Raw genomic sequence first — 20,736 nt, forward strand, 5'->3', positions numbered from 1 at the left:
GCTCCACCGTATAGGGAAAGGCCGGAAAGCTGCGGGACTTAGGCAAAGCGAATTTGTTTTCTTTGTCTCTAACTTCATGATCAGTGCTGAATGGTATGAACAGGTCTTGTAATATTCCGGAGTTGCTTTTTTCTAAGTCTTAAACATTTACTTCGCTTTTTGCTTAACTCTCCTGCGATAAAGTTTATCCAACCCAAGTCTAGGTTGTCTGCGCACTGTCTATTGAATCGCGTGCTAAGTGTAGACATTGTACTCTGTTCAAATAATGACAGATTTCTACGGGTTAATACGATTTTATTTCCAAAAAATAGCAAAATAGCGTCACATGTTTGATCAGTCTGCCTTTCTTCCGGTGTTTGACCCTTATACTGCGGTCCTTTTTAAAATAAAGTTTTCTGCCTACTATGCCTACAGAAAAGTTTGACCTCCTTGGCCTTTGGCTGCAGTAATTGCTTGTAGCCCTCTTCCCGGCTTTTTGCCGACGTCCTATGCTTGCCGCTATCAGCATCAGCCTCCACTTAGAGGCTGATGCAGATAGGACTTCGATTCCGTTGTCGTGTTTCCAGAACAATAAAGTAGTTTTAGTCCGAGACTATGAAAAATCAGCGTCACGTTTCTTTAGTTTGAACTTGTTTCGTCTTACTGCCGAAAAAATGTCTACTGTAGTCTTTAAAATGTGTTCGTGACGTTTTTTCTAAGAACCCTACAGACACCCGGGTAACTGACGGACACTTTGGCTTGTCCCCTTGATGTCCGTATTAACCGGGTTTCACCGTATGAAGTTCGTTTTTTATTGTTATGTTGAAACGTAGTGAAACACAGAAGGATACGTTGAGTTCGAGTTGTTGAACTTTTTCTGGTTATCAAGAGGGGATTACCGGGTAAAGACATCTGCCGCAACGGCGATTAACAAAGCAGGTCTTGTAACCCACTAGTAAATTTTCTCTGAGTCTAATTGGTCTAACTGGTTGCTTTCATTGTTTTTTTCCGGCTTGTTTGTTTATTTCTCGTAATCCTTTTGCCTAAAATGTCAAATTGGTAAACTCGGTGATTTTTCCGGAGAAAATTTTGTTGAGCTCATCTAACGTCTGAGAACGAAAACGACAAAACGTTAAGTTTTTTTTTTATTAGGACGCTTTTCGGATACTTCAGTGACCAGTGAAAGGATGTCACACAAATGGGAAGCTACAATCTTGGACAAATCAAATGAAAAATTAAGACCACCCCTCCCCCCATTTCAATGAAAGAAAAATGGCGCGTTTTGGTTTGCGCCTGAATTCATCATTGATTTTGGTTGGAGGGAGGTTTGATTTCTACACTAGGTGGTGGAAATCGCTTAAAGCAAGCATGAGTTTGGCTACTACCGGTTTCTATTGGAACTAGTTTAGTGTATAAGCCCTCAAGGTCTCACTTCTCGGGCTAACATGATTGTTTTGAGAGCATTAATTTTCCGCGGGCGACGCCGATATTACCTCGACAGAAACATTAATCATCAGCGTCATATTACAGGTGAATTTAGTGAACCGGTCGCCTTTGCCGATTGACCATATATGACGTGCGATTTAAAGCAAGTTAAGCAGCCATTACGGAAAGTAGTTCTCCTTTAAAACACACTGCCAAAAAAAAATGAAAATATGAAATTTATCTCTCGCATGAACTATATCTCGTCAGCCCTGCTGAGTCAAAGCCATTAAACATTGCAACAAGATGAGGCGTTGCATCTAAACTATGAATCAAAATTTCTATTCGCACCCTCTTTTATTGAGAAATGAACATGTATTTACCTCGTTAGTTTTTATTATTTTGCGCTTCTTGCGGTCGCTGAAATAACTATTAAAAAGCCGCTTGTTTAGTTCGCGGCCACAGGCAATGGGGTTCTGACGACCACAATAAGCTTAAAGTGATAAAGCTGACTATTTTTTAAAATAACACGAGAAAGCTATTAATATTTTAAACAGTGCCAATTAGTCCATCGCAGATGGCTCCTGATATTCCTTTTAAATCACTTTGGAGGGGAGGGAAAAGGCAGGTTTTCCCTAACGAATTGCCGTTCCAAAGGTTTATGCTTTAGCTGTTGTAGTTAGTAAAAGGGTACGTGTACTCCTTTGAAATTCTGTTTAAACGGTGTTAGATTGGAAGGGGAACTGATGTCTAAAGTATAATTTCGAGATTTATAACGAGCTCTGGACTCTACCCATTATACCGAATTCCAAGAGATTCTCCCCTTGACTTTTTAATGAGGCGAATAACACTTATGAGTAAAAAAACAATGATTGGCAGCACAACACATTACCCAAACCAAAATATAATGGCATTCGCAAGCCTAACAGGGTGAGCTTCGAAGTTATTATTTGCGAAAAAGGTCTGTGGAATCAAGTTCGCTTAATTTGTTTCCTAACACAACGCCTCTAAGCGGGTCGCTTTTCTAGATAAGCTTCCAAGGGGGCACAAGTACAGCTGGCTTGCAAAAGAGAGTTGAAATAACTGATTTTGATGTTTGTTTCGTAATTTGCAAGGCGGGCCAAAAGTGAGGTAAACAACAGCGTTTTTTTGTACATATATTATAGTATAAAAAAACCGTTTGCAGAGGAGCAAATTCACCGTGTAACGGTTTGCATTTTACATACGTTTTACATTCTCGTAAAACCAAGTTACATTTTTGAGTGTACGAATAAAGATTTAACATGTTTTTCCCTGGCAAGCCTGCTAGTTCAAAAACTGGTGTGTCGGTTATTGAACATATCATGGGAAAATTTGTTCACACTTTACAACTTGAACAAATAAAAACTGCCCAGAAACTTAATTGTCAAGAAAAACGTGCTAGAGATTGAGGAACGTGAAAGTGGTAGATCAACCAATTACCAAAAGATGTATTCATGAGAAACTACAATGTCAGATAAAAATTCACGAAAGACGCTTTTAACTGAGCTGTAACTGTCAAATTGAAGGTGAATATTTTGATTCGTAGCATTTGCAGCCACTATTTATACAATGACTGCCGTTGTCCATGCTACGTCTTCCCAGATCTTTATTGTGTTTTTCTTGTTTATTTGTTTGAGCTTTTTTTTTTACACGATAAACGCTTTTCTTTCAGTTAGATGAGTTATCTATAGAACGGCTGGAATCGACGATAGGGCAGTTTCTGAATTGGTAAAGAAGCCCAGAGCAAAACTGAGGGAAACAGTTGCATGACTAATGCAGAAATCAGTAAATTATTGGTGGGCTAAACCTCTGCAAAATTATGCTTGTAATTGGTTTATTACACAATACGATATTGCCGACTTTTTTGTTTCAATTTGCGATCATAGGCTCCTGCTATAATCAGTGATCTCGCTAGTAATTTATCGAGTAAATCCTAACAACTTAAATATCAATACCGTAACGGGTGAGATGAATAACTGTCATTAACGGAATGAAACTGAAAGGCTTGATAAGTCAAGAAATTCTCACAGCCTTCATGCATGAATCATCCGTAGTCAGTAAGGAGAATTTGTGATATCATAATTTAAACAGGTAAACTCTATGGGCCAATTATTTAAACAGAGACTAACTTAGGCCCCGTCCAAAGACAATCAGTGGGCCTCCAAATCTGTTTTATAAGTGGTTTGTTTTAAGTAGATAAATAGTTTTCTAGTCTGGGATGCAAGCCTTCTTGTTACCGTCGGCAGTAGAAAATGTTTAGGCATGACCCGGCGGGAGGCATGACTGTCGGCAAAATTGAAAATTGCTTAGAACGTTGTTTTGTTAAACAAAATAGCTGACACTTATGGACTGGGCCCGAGGGAAACAGTGATTAATCCAGCTGCTTTCACATTCAGTTTTGGTGCAAAGCTTGAATTGATCTGAACTTTACCGGTACAGTGTGGATCCGTGACAAAATGTGGACGGTTAGGTAATGTATTTACTGTAATGATTGAGCAAGGCTTTCACACAGCCTAGTGCAGATTTGAGACCGATACGGAAAAAACTGTGCCGCCTTGCATAAATAGACAGTGTTGAATAGCAAGTGATATCTCTCTTGCTTGTATTATGCAATGCTTCCACAGAGTTGCAATTATTTTTGGTCGACCAAAAGGTTTACCTGCCTGGAATGAAAATCTCGCTTATATATCGCCGGGATAGGCGTTTTTGTGCCCGCGAGAGCATCTATCTTTCCTGTCTACTATTGTGGTCTTCGAAGATTCTGATCGAAGTAACCTGGGTAAAAGTAAGTTGCCTCATTTCACCTATAACCGTTGCAGCGCTTAAATTTATTCTGAATTTTCGTATTGTGTTATTAAACTTGGGAATGTTTAAGATTAATTTTTTGGGACCTTGACCTCGAACACAATTTATCTCCCTTTTTCCTTAGCATGATGGTTTGACCTAATGAAAGCTTTTCTTTTCGCTAATTTGTAATAAAAATCCCAGCTGGAAACTTTGTTCACGAATCTAATGTCATCACAGCATTCACCGTGTCTGTTGGAAAGACTCGAAGTTCTACGATCGGAGGAATGAACGGAAGTTGAACGGAAAAACCAAGGAAGGTTTGTGTTTCGAACCGAAATATCGGGCTAATTTGTTCGAACATATTTTCAGTTGTTCTAGCCATTTGGTTATTTTTCGCAACCTCCTTGCCGTTAGGACCAGTCTGCCGTCTATGTTTTGCGTAAGTTAAAATAACTTGGTACATAAGGACGCGCTATTTCCACTTTTTCAATCTATGTACGAGTTAATTTTATTGATAATTTGGCTCAGTAATTTTCGCCGGATTCGATAAAGGGCAAACGGAAAATTGAGCATGAACAATTTTATTACATTAGCGCATAATATATATACCTCATATGATTCTTCATTCAAATGAAATGGGGTGGATCAGTTATTCTAGTCTTTTTCTTCCCACATGCATTTTGATCTTTCTTTTGACGTTATTGTGCGTGAGTGTTGAAAAATAAGACAAACGGCGTTGCTGAGCTAAAATACCCACAAGAAGAAAGGCCATGCCTTTCGAATATTGGAAAAATATATTTCCCTGACCGTGAAATCAGCCTTTGTTTTTTTTTTTCCTTTCTTTTCTTTTTTTTTTTTTTGTTTTTGTTTCGCAGAGACAAAACATCCCGAGAAACTTTTTTTTATTTTACAGCTTACTCAGTTTGCCACGTTGCCTTCATTCATTCCTGCATAAGAAAGCTTTTATATATCTATGCTTTGAAAGTTAAATCACTGTAGTGAACGAAATCATAGCGAATAACTTACATCCTGTTCCGCGAGTGGGCAAGATGAATCAAATCCTACGCTGTGATTGGCTATCCGAGCGGGCAAGATTACCCGTGGCTTGTTCACTCGGCATCGCAAGTTTAGTCCACGAGCAATGGAAGCTTTTCTTCTTGTTTGCACGCTAACGCACACTAAACGTTCAGAAATTTTAAACGTTGCCTAAAGAAAAAGAAAGGGACATGAAATCATTTTGGTGCAGTGTAAAGTTTGTTTTTGTTCCACTGAATGTGCCGTTGAATCCGTGTGTTGATCTGCAAAATTAATTTTCAGTTGATTAAATGTGATTTTACTCTCACAGAGATATATTTTGTGAAGCTTTCTAGCCTTGTACTGTTAATGTGTGTCTCAATTCCAGTACTAAATTAATCGGTTCTCTTGCTTGTTTTGCCTTCAGGCCTATTTTAAATTCCGGTGACCGTGTTGTGACGTAAAGTGAGTACAGTGCAATTCAAAAAAGTATTTCTCAATTGGTCGTCTTGTTTATTGTAAACACACAACACCTTCTCAAAGTTTCACCTAGTTTTGTAATTTACCCGCTCTATTTTTCGACCTGTGTTTTCAAAATATATTGTTTTATTAAAGAATGATTGATTGGAGGCCGAAGACTTTGTGAAAAAAAATGTTAAATTTAGTATTTACGCCACTGCGCGATCGGCTAAAACTGGAGAGTTTACCGGTTTCTGAATCTTCCCGAATTTGATTTGCAAAAATCCAAATTTCGCTTATTCAAGAATTTTTTTACTTTCTTTAAGCCGTTGCAAAACTAGCTCCATAACTTTAATTTGCGATGTCCAGTTACAAATTACATGCTAATCTAAATCCACTGAAAATAAGTCTTCAACGGAGAGAATTTCTGTGAAAGCAGAACAGTAGCATGTTTCTTTTAGTTGCACTTTTAACTTGACAGTAAAGCCAGCCATACAATAAAGCCTTTATTGGCCAAGGTTGTTCGGTCGAGATGGCTGGACATTGGCCTGGTTCCGTTCTTGTGTTGTTATTTTGGCCAATATCCAGCCATCGTGACCTCACGCTTGCCGTCAAAATGAACCCAAATATACAAGAATGTGTCCCGTTAGATTCAAATCCCCATGATGCGGCTAACTCGATCCTATCCACAATTTCAATATAACAAAAACCTTTGCATTAAGCTATCACTCAACACATATACATATAGCTCTCTTAAAGACTCTTAAAGTATTAAAGGTTCACTAAAATTTCATCACTAATTGGCCATATGTCATTCACATTAGAAAACAAAAAAAGAAAAAGAAGTGATAAAACAATTGACTCATCTGAGTATCTTTCACTGTTAGCTGTTTTGCAGGCCAAAACTTCTAAAAATCTTCACTCTGTTTTGAAATGTGAGGCTAAGGTGGAAATCCTCCATGCAATTCTATGCCGTATTTCAGCCTCTCTCCACCTTTCCTGCATCTCTTTGGGCGGCATAGATTTTATATCGTGCAAGGGAGTCCGCCCGCGGTAGGCGTCGTCGTCGCCGTCTTCTTCTTCTTCTTCTTCTTCTTCTTCTTCTTCTTCTTCTTCTTCTTCTTCTTCTTCTTCTTCTTCTTCTTCTTCTTCTTCTTCTTCTTCTTCTTCTTCTTCTTCTTCTTCTTCTTCTTCTTCATAAAAGACATACTAGCTGATTGGGAAAAGTAGAAGAATGTGGATTGTGAAAACTGCACGGACAGTTGGCAAACGATGTGTGGAGATCTAAGTCAGATTATGAAAGAAATCAAAACACTAATATAAGCAATTAAATCAAAACTATGAAACTAAGAAACTAATCCTCTTTGTCTGTTGCTTTGATAAAATTAAATCATTGAATGAATTTCTCGTTAAAATTTCGTTTAAAAGAATGAAGACCCATCAATTAAAGTCAACAGGAATTCAAATGGTGCCCAAAATAGTCTGACCTGTGCATTTTAACCCCTCTTGGATTCATTAATTGTGTGTATTACAGTCTTATCAGAGGGTCAGTTCCTTACCACTTAAGCCGTAACCTTTTAACTGCTGCCAAAAGCGTGCAAAAACTAAATCGACTGAAACACTGTTATTTAGGTGGAAAGATGACCAGAGAAAACAAAGAATGAGGCGAAGAAGAATCTACCGTCTGAATACTCAGAATTGACGACAAAAGAAAAAGGCAGGTATCATTGTCAGAGAGAAGGGACATTCCGTGTTGAGGGCGGCGATTAAAGTTGTTTACTATCATCAGTGCTTATTTCAAAGTTCTATATTTCCTTCGTAGCTTTTTGTTTTCTTCTTCTTCTTTTTTTAGCTAAGTTTGCTGAGGCCGGCTTCATGATAGACTCGAACCAAATCCAAACTGATACTCTGCAATCACTTTTAAAGGCACCCCCCCCCCCCCCCCCTCACTCCGATCCCCCACCAACTGAAAGTAATCTTATGTCAGGAGCCCATAACCCTGCTAATGTAAAGGGGCACATTTATGAACGGCAAAACAAAGAAAAATATTGCTGCTATTCGTAACAATAGATAAGGAAAATAACTACATAATCCTCTGTTGTCGGGGTCATGTCAGATGTATTATTGTGAAAATAGATGGAGACATAACACGAGCAATATTAATAACTGAGAAAACAGAATTAATTGTCGGCTGGAGTTCTTATTTGTCTGAATTAAACATTCCCGCAGGTTGTCCATCTAATTAGCATCAATCAATATCGGTTTTGTCAAAACGAATCACTGTCGGTAATAATACTTAATTAATTACACGAGGCGAAATCACGCAAGCTCAACAGCTCTTGTGGGTGAGCTTGTAAATTCTGTAAACGGTACGTAAGGAGTTGCATCTTCTTGAAATCATTACGTTCATCGCAGAGAAAATACTGGATTTATTAACCGCAAACAGGAAACCGTGTTATCGATTGTCTGTTAATCAGGTAAGATCTATAATGGTTTTCATATTCTCTAAACCGCTTCGCCTTTGAACCGAAGTGTTGATACCGGTTCCACAACGTTTATAAATGCCCCTTTTCGTGATTAGAATTTTGATAAAAGAACATTAGCAGTTTGAGAGTAGTTAGACTGATCAATCGACAGAATTAGATTGTCTTGAAAGAAGAAATAACCACAAGGATGACGTGTTGAATATAAAAAGACAACACGGTTTATTTTTATACCCCAAAGCTGTCATTTGGACAGTACGCAATCTAATTTAATACGAACGGACAGTTTATAATTAAGGCCGGTTTAAAAAACGCTTTATATATTAATAACGTGAATTGAGGAGCTTGGCCTCATGTAAACGTCCTTTTTGTTGTTCAATTCGGCACTAAATTGAAGAATTATCCATGGTTTACAAACAGGATCTGGTAATCAAAATCTTGGCTATAATCTTTGTTGTCGTGTAAACACGTAAAACATGTTTCGAGACATGAATACCATCAAACGCCGGTTCTTTTAAGTGATGCATTGTGCAATATACGTTCATAATTTACCTAATGATTTGAATATTCTGCTTGTGTGTTTATCTTAGGTAAAAATGTGTATTTTAGTTGAAGTGGTTTCACACGCAACCAATTCATTTTATACATTTATAGGTTATCTTTCATTATTAAACGATAGACCGCAATTTATACATAAAAATGCCCTCGTGTAATGTTCTTAGATAGTTCTCTCCCACGGTCAGTTTTAAGACCTTTTAATTTCAACACAGGATGTCTTGATGGTGTAAGATCATTTAAATCAGTTTACAAGTCTTTTTCCATTTAGCTTTTAAGTTATCGGAAATGTTAATGTAAACGGCCCCGCCGACATGCTGACATTAACTTCAGAGCGTGCGCGTTGTCACGAACGTCAAGACAATAGAACACGTTAGCTAGTCACGCTAGTTATAAGACCTCGAACTTTGAAACATTTATGTTTCAAGTGAGTTCAGCTCTATTTGCTTGTCCCGCTAACGTCTTTCGAATTCAATAAAAGTAAGCATTCTTCGAGTTAAGTTAGCCTGCAATTTTTTTAGGGCCTAACATGCGGTTTGCACGTGCGCGCGCCGCAACCGTGATTGAGGAGTAAAATGGCGGCATGCCTCACACCAAGACCTATGAAATACTCGTGGCGACGTTATATATATACAAGAACTGAATAACAATGCTTTTAGGCCGATTGCAGAAATAGTGACAAAAAAGTCATGCTTTGACAATCGTCTGCTTCTTGCTGTGTTCTTTTTTTGTTAAATTGTTCCTTATCTCGATCATTTTAAATTGTTTATAAGGTCATACAAGGTAAAAGTGGGCATGCAGTTGTGCACGATTCAGGGTAGAACAAATATTGTAACTGATTTAGAGGTTTTAAACGTGACGCAAAGCTTTTTACCAATACAATAAAAGTCAATGCAATACAATTTCCAATCAGCTTTGCACGTCTACCAGCTAATTTATTCCAAATTAAAGGAAAACTTTGATGAAAGAAATGAACGTGAGTTTATGTCAGTTACTAGTTTGACACTTTTTGAACCTCGATAGAATTAGAATTGTCCAGACACTGAGTAGCTCGACACTATTGTCTTTCTTTAGTTAAAAGATAATTCTTTTCAAATTAAACTTTTAATCGGACCTTTATTTAAAAAACAACAATTCTTAATTAACGCATTGTCCTTCCTTTATCCTCAGTGGACTTGACAAAAAAGTTAAAGATTAACATGGAGTCTTTTTACCGCAGATGTGCTATATATATAATACGTAAAGAATAAAAATTGATTTTCAATACAATATTCAAATCACTTGTAGTTGTGCAGGACTTCAAGAAGAATATTTTGTTATGGATTAATCAGTGTTGGTTATACACCGTAAGAATCAAACTCTTTTCTTCCATTCTTCTAAAGAAGACCCCCAATAATTAAACGATATAAATTAGGTTGCGTTCGATTGATCGTATTCCGGAATAAGAATGAGCGGAATAGCTGTTAGATTTCTCTTTTCAAACGTTCGCTGACTGACTTGATAATTTAAGAGCGATCTTGTATTCCAGTAACTCCAAGAATCCGAACCTGTGAGCGATTTCTTCAATTGTTAATGTAATCATTGTATGTAATCCTCATTCCGGAATGCTGATCAATCGAAAACACCCTTAAAGTGTTAAACGAGAAAAACAAAATCATTTGTTACAGAAAATTGAAAAAAAAAAGGATTCCCTTCTTTAAGCCAACTGAGACGGTGAAAGAAAGAGGGCATGATTCATTTCTTTACTGACTAGATAGATAGATAGCAGTTTATTGTGAAAATACGCTTAGCTTTTGTGAGACCAGCAAGCTAGGCTCACCAGCTAGTTTACAGGTATTTCACACTAAAAGATTAAAATAACCAACACAAATAACCATGAAACAAACCGCAACGAACATTTTTTTAGGGCCTAACATGCGGTTTGCACGTGCGCGCGCCGCAACCGTGATTGAGGAGTAAAATGGCGGCATGCCTCACACCAAGACCTATGAAATACTCGTGGCGACGTTATATATATACAAGAACTGAATAACAATGCTTTTAGGCCGATTGCAGAAATAGTGACAAAAAAGTCATGCTTTGACAATCGTCTGCTTCTTGCTGTGTTCTTTTTTTGTTAAATTGTTCCTTATCTCGATCATTTTAAATTGTTTATAAGGTCATACAAGGTAAAAGTGGGCATGCAGTTGTGCACGATTCAGGGTAGAACAAATATTGTAACTGATTTAGAGGTTTTAAACGTGACGCAAAGCTTTTTACCAATACAATAAAAGTCAATGCAATACAATTTCCAATCAGCTTTGCACGTCTACCAGCTAATTTATTCCAAATTAAAGGAAAACTTTGATGGAAGAAATGAACGTGAGTTTATGTCAGTTACTAGTTTGACACTTTTTGAACCTCGATAGAATTAGAATTGTCCAGACACTGAGTAGCTCGACACTATTGTCTTTCTTTAGTTAAAAGATAATTCTTTTCAAATTAAACTTTTAATCGGACCTTTATTTAAAAAACAACAATTCTTAATTAACGCATTGTCCTTCCTTTATCCTCAGTGGACTTGACAAAAAAGTTAAAGATTAACATGGAGTCTTTTTACCGCAGATGTGCTATATATATATAATACGTAAAGAATAAAAATTGATTTTCAATACAATATTCAAATCACTTGTAGTTGTGCACGACTTCAAGAAGAATATTTTGTTAATGGATTAATCAGTGTTGGTTATACACCGTATGAACCAAACTCTTTTCTTCCATTCTTCTAAAGAAGACCCCAATTAAACGATTTAAATTAGGTTGCGTTCGATTGATCGTATTCCGGAATAAGAATGAGCGGAATAGCTGTTAGATTTCTCTTTCCAAGCGTTCGCTGACTGACTTGATAATTTAAGAGCGATCTTGTTTTCCAGTAACTCCAAGAATCCGAACCTGTGAGGGATTTCTTCAGTTGTAATCATTGTATGTATTCCTCATTCCGGAATACTGATCAATCGAACGCCGGCACCCTTAAAGTGTTCAACGAGAAAAACAAAATCATTTGTTACAGAAAATTGAAAAAAAAAAAAAAAAAAACACGAGGATTTCCTTCTTTAAGTCAACTGAGACGGTGAAAGAAAGAGGGCATGATTCATTTCTGTACTGACTAACCATGAAACAGACCGCAACGAACATTCGTACCAAGTTAATCGCCATATTTTCACGTAGGATCACTGTAATGATCTTTTTTAATGAAGGAACAAAGAAAGTAAACGTGTAAAACTGGCAAGATGTAACGTACTATGTGATAATATGGTTCTTTACATGTTTGCTTTCTGTGCTAATCTTGGTCTTAAAGAGGACAGTAAACAGCTGTCCCTACGAAGAGTTCCCCCTGGAATATGAACAGTCATGTCGGTCATGTCAATAGTCCTTGGTACGCCACATCTACGAGAAAAAAATACTTAATCCATGTTTACCCGAGGTCATGTTATATATTTTATATGTTATACTTTGGAGTGAACCGGGTAGCCGCATCCTCAATCTACCATCCTTTGCGTGAGAAAATTTACGTAATTATGCAAAACTCCCCCCAAACCTGACAACCGCCTCGAAATTCAATGTCTAGAATGTCAAGTTTTTTTGTGTCATAGAGCCACTGAAAAGAGATATATGTGAATGCTTACTATGCTATCCTGTTTATCCAGTAGTTTTAAACCAAGTTTTTTATTAAAAGCATGAGAAAAATGTTAGTAATAATCAGCACTAACCCTTAAACCTATTACAATCTGCGGTAGGCGGGGAATTTCGCTGCCGGTGTGTTGAACAAAAAAGTGACACTTCAATGTCACGAGTTAAAAACATTCTGGCTTAATGGTCTCATAGGCGGAGAAAATTCTTGTGTTCCTCTTATTTTGTAAACGTATATTCAGAAATCCTACTTCTTTCTTATATTTCTTTAAAAACTTAATTAAAATTTGGGGAAAGTTTAATTATTTCTAATTATTTCGACGAGTCCCTACTTCAAGAGCTGACTGATTGTTTGACTATGAACTGTGGTTGATAAGTATACGTTGTCTTGTTAAGCGAGAAGTGTCACTGATTTGACATATAAAAACAAATAAGGAAGCAAATCAAAAATAAAATTATTCTAAGTCTGTGTGGTGATGGCATAAGTTTTTTTTCTTTTTCAATTTGGGTTACAAGACTATCAGGCCGCATCAAGGTCGAAGCCTCCGGCTGTGGCCAGTTTATGCGTTTTCCGAGACAAATACGTGGAAATGTTCCTTTTGCTGGGTTAGCGGTAAATATACGTATATTGAAGTTTTTGTTCGTCGATAAATATAACTCTGCACTGTTTACTTTAGGTTTTTACGTGAGGTGAATGAAATTAATGTTTCTTTTGTTAGAAGAAACAGTAACTTAATATTTGTAATACCTGAAAAAAGATAGAAAGGTTATTCGTTTTGTTTCTTGTATTTTTTACGGCAAGTTCATAGTTATTGGTGACGAGGAAACCTCACTAGAACCGAGAGATGCTATTAATCGCAGAACAGTGAAGAGCTGAAGTTAGCTTGTTATTTATTTAAACATGTATTGTTATAAAGTCTCACAATAATATCAGAAATGAAATTGCTGGGGTTATGTTCAAGCGCGACAGGAAATTAACATTCTTAAGAAATCGTTATCTGATTAATTTCTGTTGCTCAGGCTGAATGGAAATGTTTAACACGGATAAGCGTCAAGTGCGAATGTAAAAATAGGAAACCTTAGGGAAGAGAAGAGTCACTTGCATTTGCTGAGTTAGTTCCCAGTCTTCGCTGGTGTACTCTGCCTAAACGATATAAACCTGTTATGGCCTCGTTGTTAAATCCTCTCTTACATTTAGAACCCGCTGACGAGATATCGAATGGGATTCATAAAGATCGCTTGAGGTGATCAATTGGTCTTCTTGCTTGGTTTAGAAGAAGTTTAAGTTCCAAGTAATTTAGTAGTAGGATAAGTCAAATGAATCTGTACTGGAAGAAGCTGTCAAACTAAATACGAGGCCCAAAAATTACTCTTGAAGAAGTTGTTGACGAAATAATTTTTGAAAAGTTAGAGAAATTCGTATGTGTCTTCATGTTGTTGTAAGCTTCTACTGTCAGTAGCTGTGGTTGCAGCAAGTTCTTTTCTCCCGGTAAACTAGACTTCCAAAGTAAAATCTCTACCCTCCATAAATTATTCGGCCAAGGTTCCGTTTACCGTAAAGTTGAGTACACGTTGAATTCGCTGAGGGTCAAATTTGACTGCTGTCAAAGTATTCTAAGTTTCTTGCCTGTTTTAGAGACACAAGAACGCATTTTGCCTTCTTCTTGCTCAGAGCTCCTAACGAATGAAAAGTGTCTATTTTTGCGTGGATTTACGAACCCAAAAATTAATTTTCCGAAAGTTCAATGGGCACGAGGCAGACCAGCTGGGTTTTTTCAAGCAATACCCGGAAGTTTAATTCGGGTCTACCGTGATACAACCTAGCTAGCTGAACGAGACATCAACCATCTAGCTCAGGATTTCATTTCCGTCTCCCACTCGGTCCTCATGCCACCTGTAAAAAAACTCGCAACCAGGAGCTCGACTGTTTATGCTGTAGACAATTCTGTTCTCTGTTACGGACAGGTATCAGAACACAGATTTGTTCAAACTAGGTTCTTTTTTTGCGTTTTTATGGACCTCGACTTTGTCTCGGTCCTTAAAAACGCAAAAAAAAAAAAAAGAATTAGACCAATATCCAGCCATCTTGAACTCACGCTTGGTCAATAACGCATATTTATTTATTTAACCCAAAGAAACAGTCGCCATTGCACCTCGTTTTTCAGCTCTGTCGTACGATGGATATCAGTTTTAACTCGAACTCAGTCTCCGCACAACTAAGCAGCGGTCACACCTTCAATTGTGTTTCAATTTTATTTCAATAGGAAGTAGCCTAAATCAGGCACAGTTCTTAAGAACTCCATGAATTCCAATTCATTTTTAACAGAAAGAGCGGACATATTGTCTTCATGCTACTAATAATCGGTATGTATTTATGAAGCTTGCCAACCACTGCGACGAACGCGTATGATATCAATTCTATCGGCAGCAATCTTGTTATGTTAATCAAGATAACGACTAGCGGTAGAAAGAACGCTGATACTTCAAGTGTTTGGAGTCTGAGGTCAGTTAGTTTAAAACAGGCAACTCTACTATTTATCACGCACGAATCGACTATTTGATTCGCGAAGTTTCTCCCGAGATAAAAAACGAAGCGAAACTGGAATCGTCATTGATATTGTTGGTGTGTTTTCTCTATATTTTTTCTTTGCATTACATTTGTCAGGAACCTGTATAATTGTATACCAAAACTAAATTAAGACAATCTTGTTGTGATAAATAATTCAGTTACTTAAAACCTAGAGTGAACTTAACCCTTTTAAAGTATTGTTCATGTTAAGTTTCTTTTAGTTTCTTTTAACTTCGGTATCAGGCTGTCCACTGTATTTATTTTGTTAGCAAGAATTGATATTTCGGGTTAAAAAGCACCTTATCATACAGGCTGCCCTATGCTTAGGCTCAGTGTTTATTAACTGGTCATTCAAACATAAGCGTTTTGTAAACAGAAATTGCGGGTTTATGGTTACAAAGTTGCGATAAATTTTTGTCGTGGACCAGAATTTTTGCTATGCTATGGGACTGCAAGGTACCATTAGCAAAATGCTTTTAAATGACTTGCGCTATTTTCTAAACGTTGAATTTTTTTCATTTCGCTTGTTTGATTATTTCTTCATTTTCTTAACGGTAACAAATAAATATGACAGGAAGAAGCAAAATGCAGAGAGAATAATTTATCTTTCATATTGATTCATATCATCGCATCACGTGATACGACATCAGTAAAAAAAAAACTAACGTATAGTTGTATATCAATGTGTATTAAATAACGTATTTCATTTTCCCAAATAGATTGTGAAGGAAAAGTTATAAAAAGACGCATAACTTTCAAAATAAGTACGTGCCATCTTAGAAAGTGAAGTTATACAAAATTAATGAAGACTTTGTTTACCAATAATGGGATGAAGCCAACAAAGACCCGATCCCAATTTGATTAGTGCCCGTGAAAACTGACTGGCTGAAAAAAACTTCACCGTCTACCTTTTCCTCCTTACTAGCTGAGTTTGTTATCTATAATGCTCTTGAAGCCGGCTTTTATTATGAATGAGGCGAACTGAAGTCGTCTCATTTCGTAGTATTCTCATATTATCGACTACCTTTTCATTAGAATTGAATAAAAATATATTCTTAATTCAAATGCAGATTAGTGATAATAGGCAGCTGAGTTACAATGATTTTCAGTTCAGGAAGATAATGTAATATTCAGAAGTTCTGCTGAGTTGTTAGCCGAGCTAATCGCGCGTATTTTACGGAACCAATTAACAAATAACCGTATCGGGTAATACAAGTCATAACTCGTTTATATCATGCCTTTTCCCAGTTTCATTGCGGTTTCTAGCTTTTCTTTCACGATTTTTCAGTTTTACAACCATGTAAACATTTCGGGACGATTTTGTTTTGTCCATATTAAAAAAAAAAGGTATTCAGGTATTGAACGTAAAGGTCACTTAAAATTATAACACGTAGATGAGAATTCGATAAATAGACGGGATTCGTTAGTCCATTTTCTGATAAATTCAATTTCTCTCACAGATTTCTAGAGTCATGTAACAAGGGATTCGAAGGAGCAATACACGAGAAGAAATCTGGTTTACAATGAACACACTCAGGTAAATAATTTGGTTTGAGTTTTAGTCTATCTTCAAACGCAAACAAACCCCAAACAAAATTACATGTACATTGTTTGAAGTTATTGAATTATATGACACACGACCCCGGGTTATTACAATCTGTCAGTTTTTACTTGATTACTATTTATTGAGTGGAAGTCCTGTTTTAGTTCCTTTGCCAAACTGTTTTTATTGTTATTTTTTGTGCCAAGTATTACTCGAGAAGAGTTGCGCGATGAACTGGTGAATTGGTATTTTAATTTTGAAGGAGGTGTGGGACCAACCCCTTTCATGTTTCGGTTGCGCAAATGGATGAACGTTGGAACTTGTGCGTATCTTTGAACTGATGGGTATTGAAACGCAAGAGTATCAAATGAACTGTTGTGAAACGCGAGTTAACGCCGAGCTCGTACCGCCGGTATGTATGGCCGGTGAACTGAGTTATCTTTGATTAAACCGAAAAAATTAGACATTTTGAAAGTAAATATTTATGTGTGTGTATATACGTAGTTGGTTTGGATGTTGGTAATTATTTCACGAGGAAATAACTTTGGCTTCAGTTCTACGTTGGTCAGTTTGAGGAGTTGATAGTATACTGAAGTGCCTGACAGGCATATTATGTACATGAGCGTAATACCCTACTGTCAGCTTATCATCGTTGCGCGTTTGTTCATAACTTTATTACGATTTCCAGTGATATTTTTAGGCCGCAATAAACTCCTGTCATTGTTTCTTCAAAAGTTTTAAGCTTTCGCGTCACTACAGCCGCACGAAGATTAATGCGAGAGCCGAGACTTGTGCTTGGAAAGAAATTTAACCAATAGATGGTTCAACCTGTGCAATTGAACGTTCGTATATGTCTTGCTCTAAGCTTCACCTCACGTATGGAATTTCTGCGAAGGTTAAATCTTTCGTGTTTCTGTATTTGTCCGCCTTTTTGCAGTGCTGCATCATTGTTCAATATTTCGATTACAAGCCGAGATTAATCACAAGGGTACCGTACCTACTGCTACGGAATAATGAAGAAATATATTCAATTAGTTTAACATCCTTTATGCTCCCACCTAGCAAAAAAAATTTATTTAGCCCAGGGTTTGGAAACTTCAAACAGAAAGACAAATCCGAGAAAATGCAAGAACAAAACTCGAATAGAATTGAGACGCTTTCGCAAGAAATTCTGCGTGAACAATTTTAATTACAATGCGTTTTCTTCCGCTTACTTTACATATTAAGAACATTTTTATTTAAATGAAGACTTTTAGTCAAACAACAGGAGGTGAACGTCCTAAATTTTAAGGCTAAACAGAGAAAACTGGCTGAAAAACGCCGACAGTTATGCCCGTGCGAATTTAATGACGATAAACGCATCAAAATTTAACGTGGTTATTAATATTTTGAAACCGTATAATGATGCGGGCGAGGGTTGGCCAAACAAAACATACAAAATATATATCATAAGTTCATGGATTGTTGCGATGTAGCATTCTAATTTACCACTTCGTGCTTTTTGAAAGTGCTCATTTAAAATTGAATTATAAGACACGCCAGACGTCCTTGAAAGAAAAAAACACTCATATAATCAATTGTATTTTAAGTAACTTTGGTCGCTTCTTGCTGTACAAAATGATTCATTTTCTTTAGATTCATGACATAAGTGATTTTTCGCCGTTGACAGCTGCGTACTAAAATTGACTAATTTAGATCGGCGCGCAGTCGAAAAGTGTTAAAACCGCATCCTGCGCCTATCCATTCTCTTGTAATGTATTCTGTCTCCCTGGGTATCACTTGATTAAAAAGCCCTAATACTTTTTAAAAAAACCATTTCAATTCATTCCGGTTCAATTGATATCGAAGTGGCGAAAAATACAAGGATTTGATAACACCATTAAGAAGGACTTTTCCAAGAGGCGAAATTATTTCGCAAGGTAAGCCTATCACTACTGGTTACAGAAAGAACGCGAAATTTCTTTTTTTGTCGCAAGGAAATCCTGTATTTGTTGGTGATGGGTAGCGCTTGGCACCGGTTGTAAAACAGCGCTATCACGTCATGCCGTGCAAGGTAATTTTTTTTTTTCACTGAAAAAGCAGCGGAAATTTCTAGGAAGTATCGAGAAGGTCGCACGAAACATTAAACTGAACGTCGACACCTTGAACATAGTCGGTGAGTTGGATGATTTCGTGAAGAAATTAAATTAATTTTATCGGCCGCAAAAACATATCGATTTGACAAATACTGTCCGATCTCGTCAAAATACACTATTATTACCTAAGAAAATTTATTCAGATAATTGTTTATATCGATGATAAAAAAATCAAAGTCAAAGCAAACTTCGATTTGCAAATCCTGGCAGGAATCATTGATTATTCACGTAGGCAGTAATTTACTGACAACCAGGAATATTCAAGTCTTTTATTTTTGTTGTTAATATTTGTTAAGTACAACAGTGTTTTCTTCTGCACTTTTAGAGTTTAAAGGAGAAGGATCGACTGCGATCAGCAAGGAACTTACAGATCAAGTAAACACCTGACTGATACTCAAAGGAATCGACGATTTGGAATTGGTTAAACCATGAAAAATATCTTCATGGGAAAATGAAAAACCTTTATTGACCGCAAGTGGAAATAAAACACCAAGATAAGCAAGATTTATTTTATTAAACAGCTTGACGGAATATAATTGTGAGAACCACAGCACAACAAAAACGCACCGGGGAGGATAACAACACTCGAGTCCTGCTTGAAAACTCTACAATGGCCGAACAAGTTTCTCTAGAGGTTATAATTCTTTTGAGTATTTTCTCTGCGTGCGCTGTTTTGACGAACACACTAGTTTGCATGCTGGTGTATAAGGTCAAATCGATGAGGAGTTACACCAATGGTTTTGTAGTATCTTTAGCGATCTCTGACATCCTGACAGGTGCTGCGTTCCTCCTGCAGTACAACATTAAACTTCACACTTGGTCTCGAGCAACACTCAACGTCCTGTATGCTATTGTGCTTTTCGTTGGAGCGTCAAACCTTTGTGCCGTCACATACGATAGGTATCTGGCGATATTGCGCCCGTTTTCCTATGCAGAAACGATCAAGAAAGCTTTCAGAATCCTTATACCAGGGATTTGGATTATGTCAATAGTAATCGCATGCGTACCACTTACGTGGCAAGGAGATACGAAACTTCTCAACACAAGGATCTACATCTGCGTTGCACTTGTGATTTGCATAGCCTTACCTTACGTTTTAATAGTCTATGCAAATTTCAAGATTTTTCGTTTGGTCAGGCAATGTGTACGACGCGAACGGGAACTGAGTATTTCTCAGTCGCACGGAAAAAAGGCAGATGTAAACCACAATGGTGTGCGCAAGGTATCATCGGAAGCAAAAGTGGCCAGGGTCTTCGCCATTGCGTCTTTGATGTTCGTGTTGAGCTACTTTCCGACACTATTTTACACCGTAGCAGCCACGTTTGGCCACATAGACGTTGTTCCAAAGTTTTTGCTGGATTTGTCGCCTTTCTGTGTGGTGTTTGGGTCTCTTGTGAATCCAATCTTGTATTCGTTTATGAAACCCGATTTTCGTCGAGCAGTGAATAAAATTTTGAGAGGAAAACGAGCTTATCTAAACGCAAGAAGATCTCAGAGATCTTCAGTGCCGAGTATTGGTGACACGTACAGTACGCCTTTTATGCCAAAGAACAAGAAACCTTCCCGCTTGGAAAACAGCGTGTTTCGGGAAGATGGAAATCCTTTCGAGAGTAGAGTCTGATTATGATAACCTTGAAAGTAAAAAGCGATAAACAAAAAGGTAAATGAAATGTAGAAAAAACAGCAGGAAAGTGGAAACTGGATGCTAAAAGGAGCGACCTGCACCGTTTGTAACGTCTTACATGATTGGTCGAGAGGACAAAAGAACGAACAACAGAACAATGCTCCCAACCCTAAAAAACAATGCTACATGTTAAAGCTACATGTTAAAAGGGTCCAGTGAAAATAGAGCTTTAGAAAGGTGCAGGTCTGCTGGCTGAAAGAGCACTTTCCATTATTATCCATAATGTATAACTTTCATTTACACTAAAGGGCCGTTTACACGACAGGGATAAAATGGTACGGACCCATTAAAAAGTGGTACGGGACCCATAATTTTTGTAAAGAAATACCTGTTCTGTTTTGGCTATGGACACAAAACAGCTCGGGCATTTAAAAAATTGACGCGTTTTAACGTGTCTGTACCATTTTTCTACCTGT

General features: G+C 37.2%; 1 protein-coding gene across 4 annotated transcripts; it reads left to right on the forward strand.

Annotated features, from left to right (window-relative positions):
• Window positions 1–7,999: 7,999 nt before the first annotated feature.
• LOC146474909 (D(5)-like dopamine receptor) lies at window positions 8,000–20,736 on the forward strand. 4 transcript variants are annotated; one of them, XM_085116286.1, is made up of 3 exons: window positions 8,000–8,159; window positions 16,419–16,495; window positions 18,962–20,736. In XM_085116286.1, the coding sequence occupies exon 3, from the start codon at window positions 19,247–19,249 to the stop codon at window positions 20,255–20,257; it is 1,011 nt and encodes a 336-aa protein (XP_084972412.1). In that variant the 5' UTR covers window positions 8,000–8,159; window positions 16,419–16,495; window positions 18,962–19,246; the 3' UTR covers window positions 20,258–20,736. The 4 variants fall into 4 exon arrangements, with proteins under 4 accessions (XP_084972412.1, XP_084972415.1, XP_084972413.1 ...); XM_085116287.1 differs by lacking the exon at window positions 8,000–8,159 and adding an exon at window positions 12,876–13,002; XM_085116288.1 differs by lacking the exon at window positions 8,000–8,159 and adding an exon at window positions 14,660–14,753.

The sequence above is a fragment of the Pavona decussata genome, unplaced genomic scaffold, assembly GCF_977016875.1.
Source record: "Pavona decussata unplaced genomic scaffold, jaPavDecu1.1 SCAFFOLD_87, whole genome shotgun sequence".
Taxonomy (NCBI): domain Eukaryota; kingdom Metazoa; phylum Cnidaria; class Anthozoa; order Scleractinia; family Agariciidae; genus Pavona; species Pavona decussata.

Coding starts and splice junctions, on each gene's coding strand:
- LOC146474909 (XM_085116286.1), top strand. CDS start 19,247: ATGGCCGAACAAGTTTCTCTAGAGGTTATAATTCTTTTGAGTATTTTC.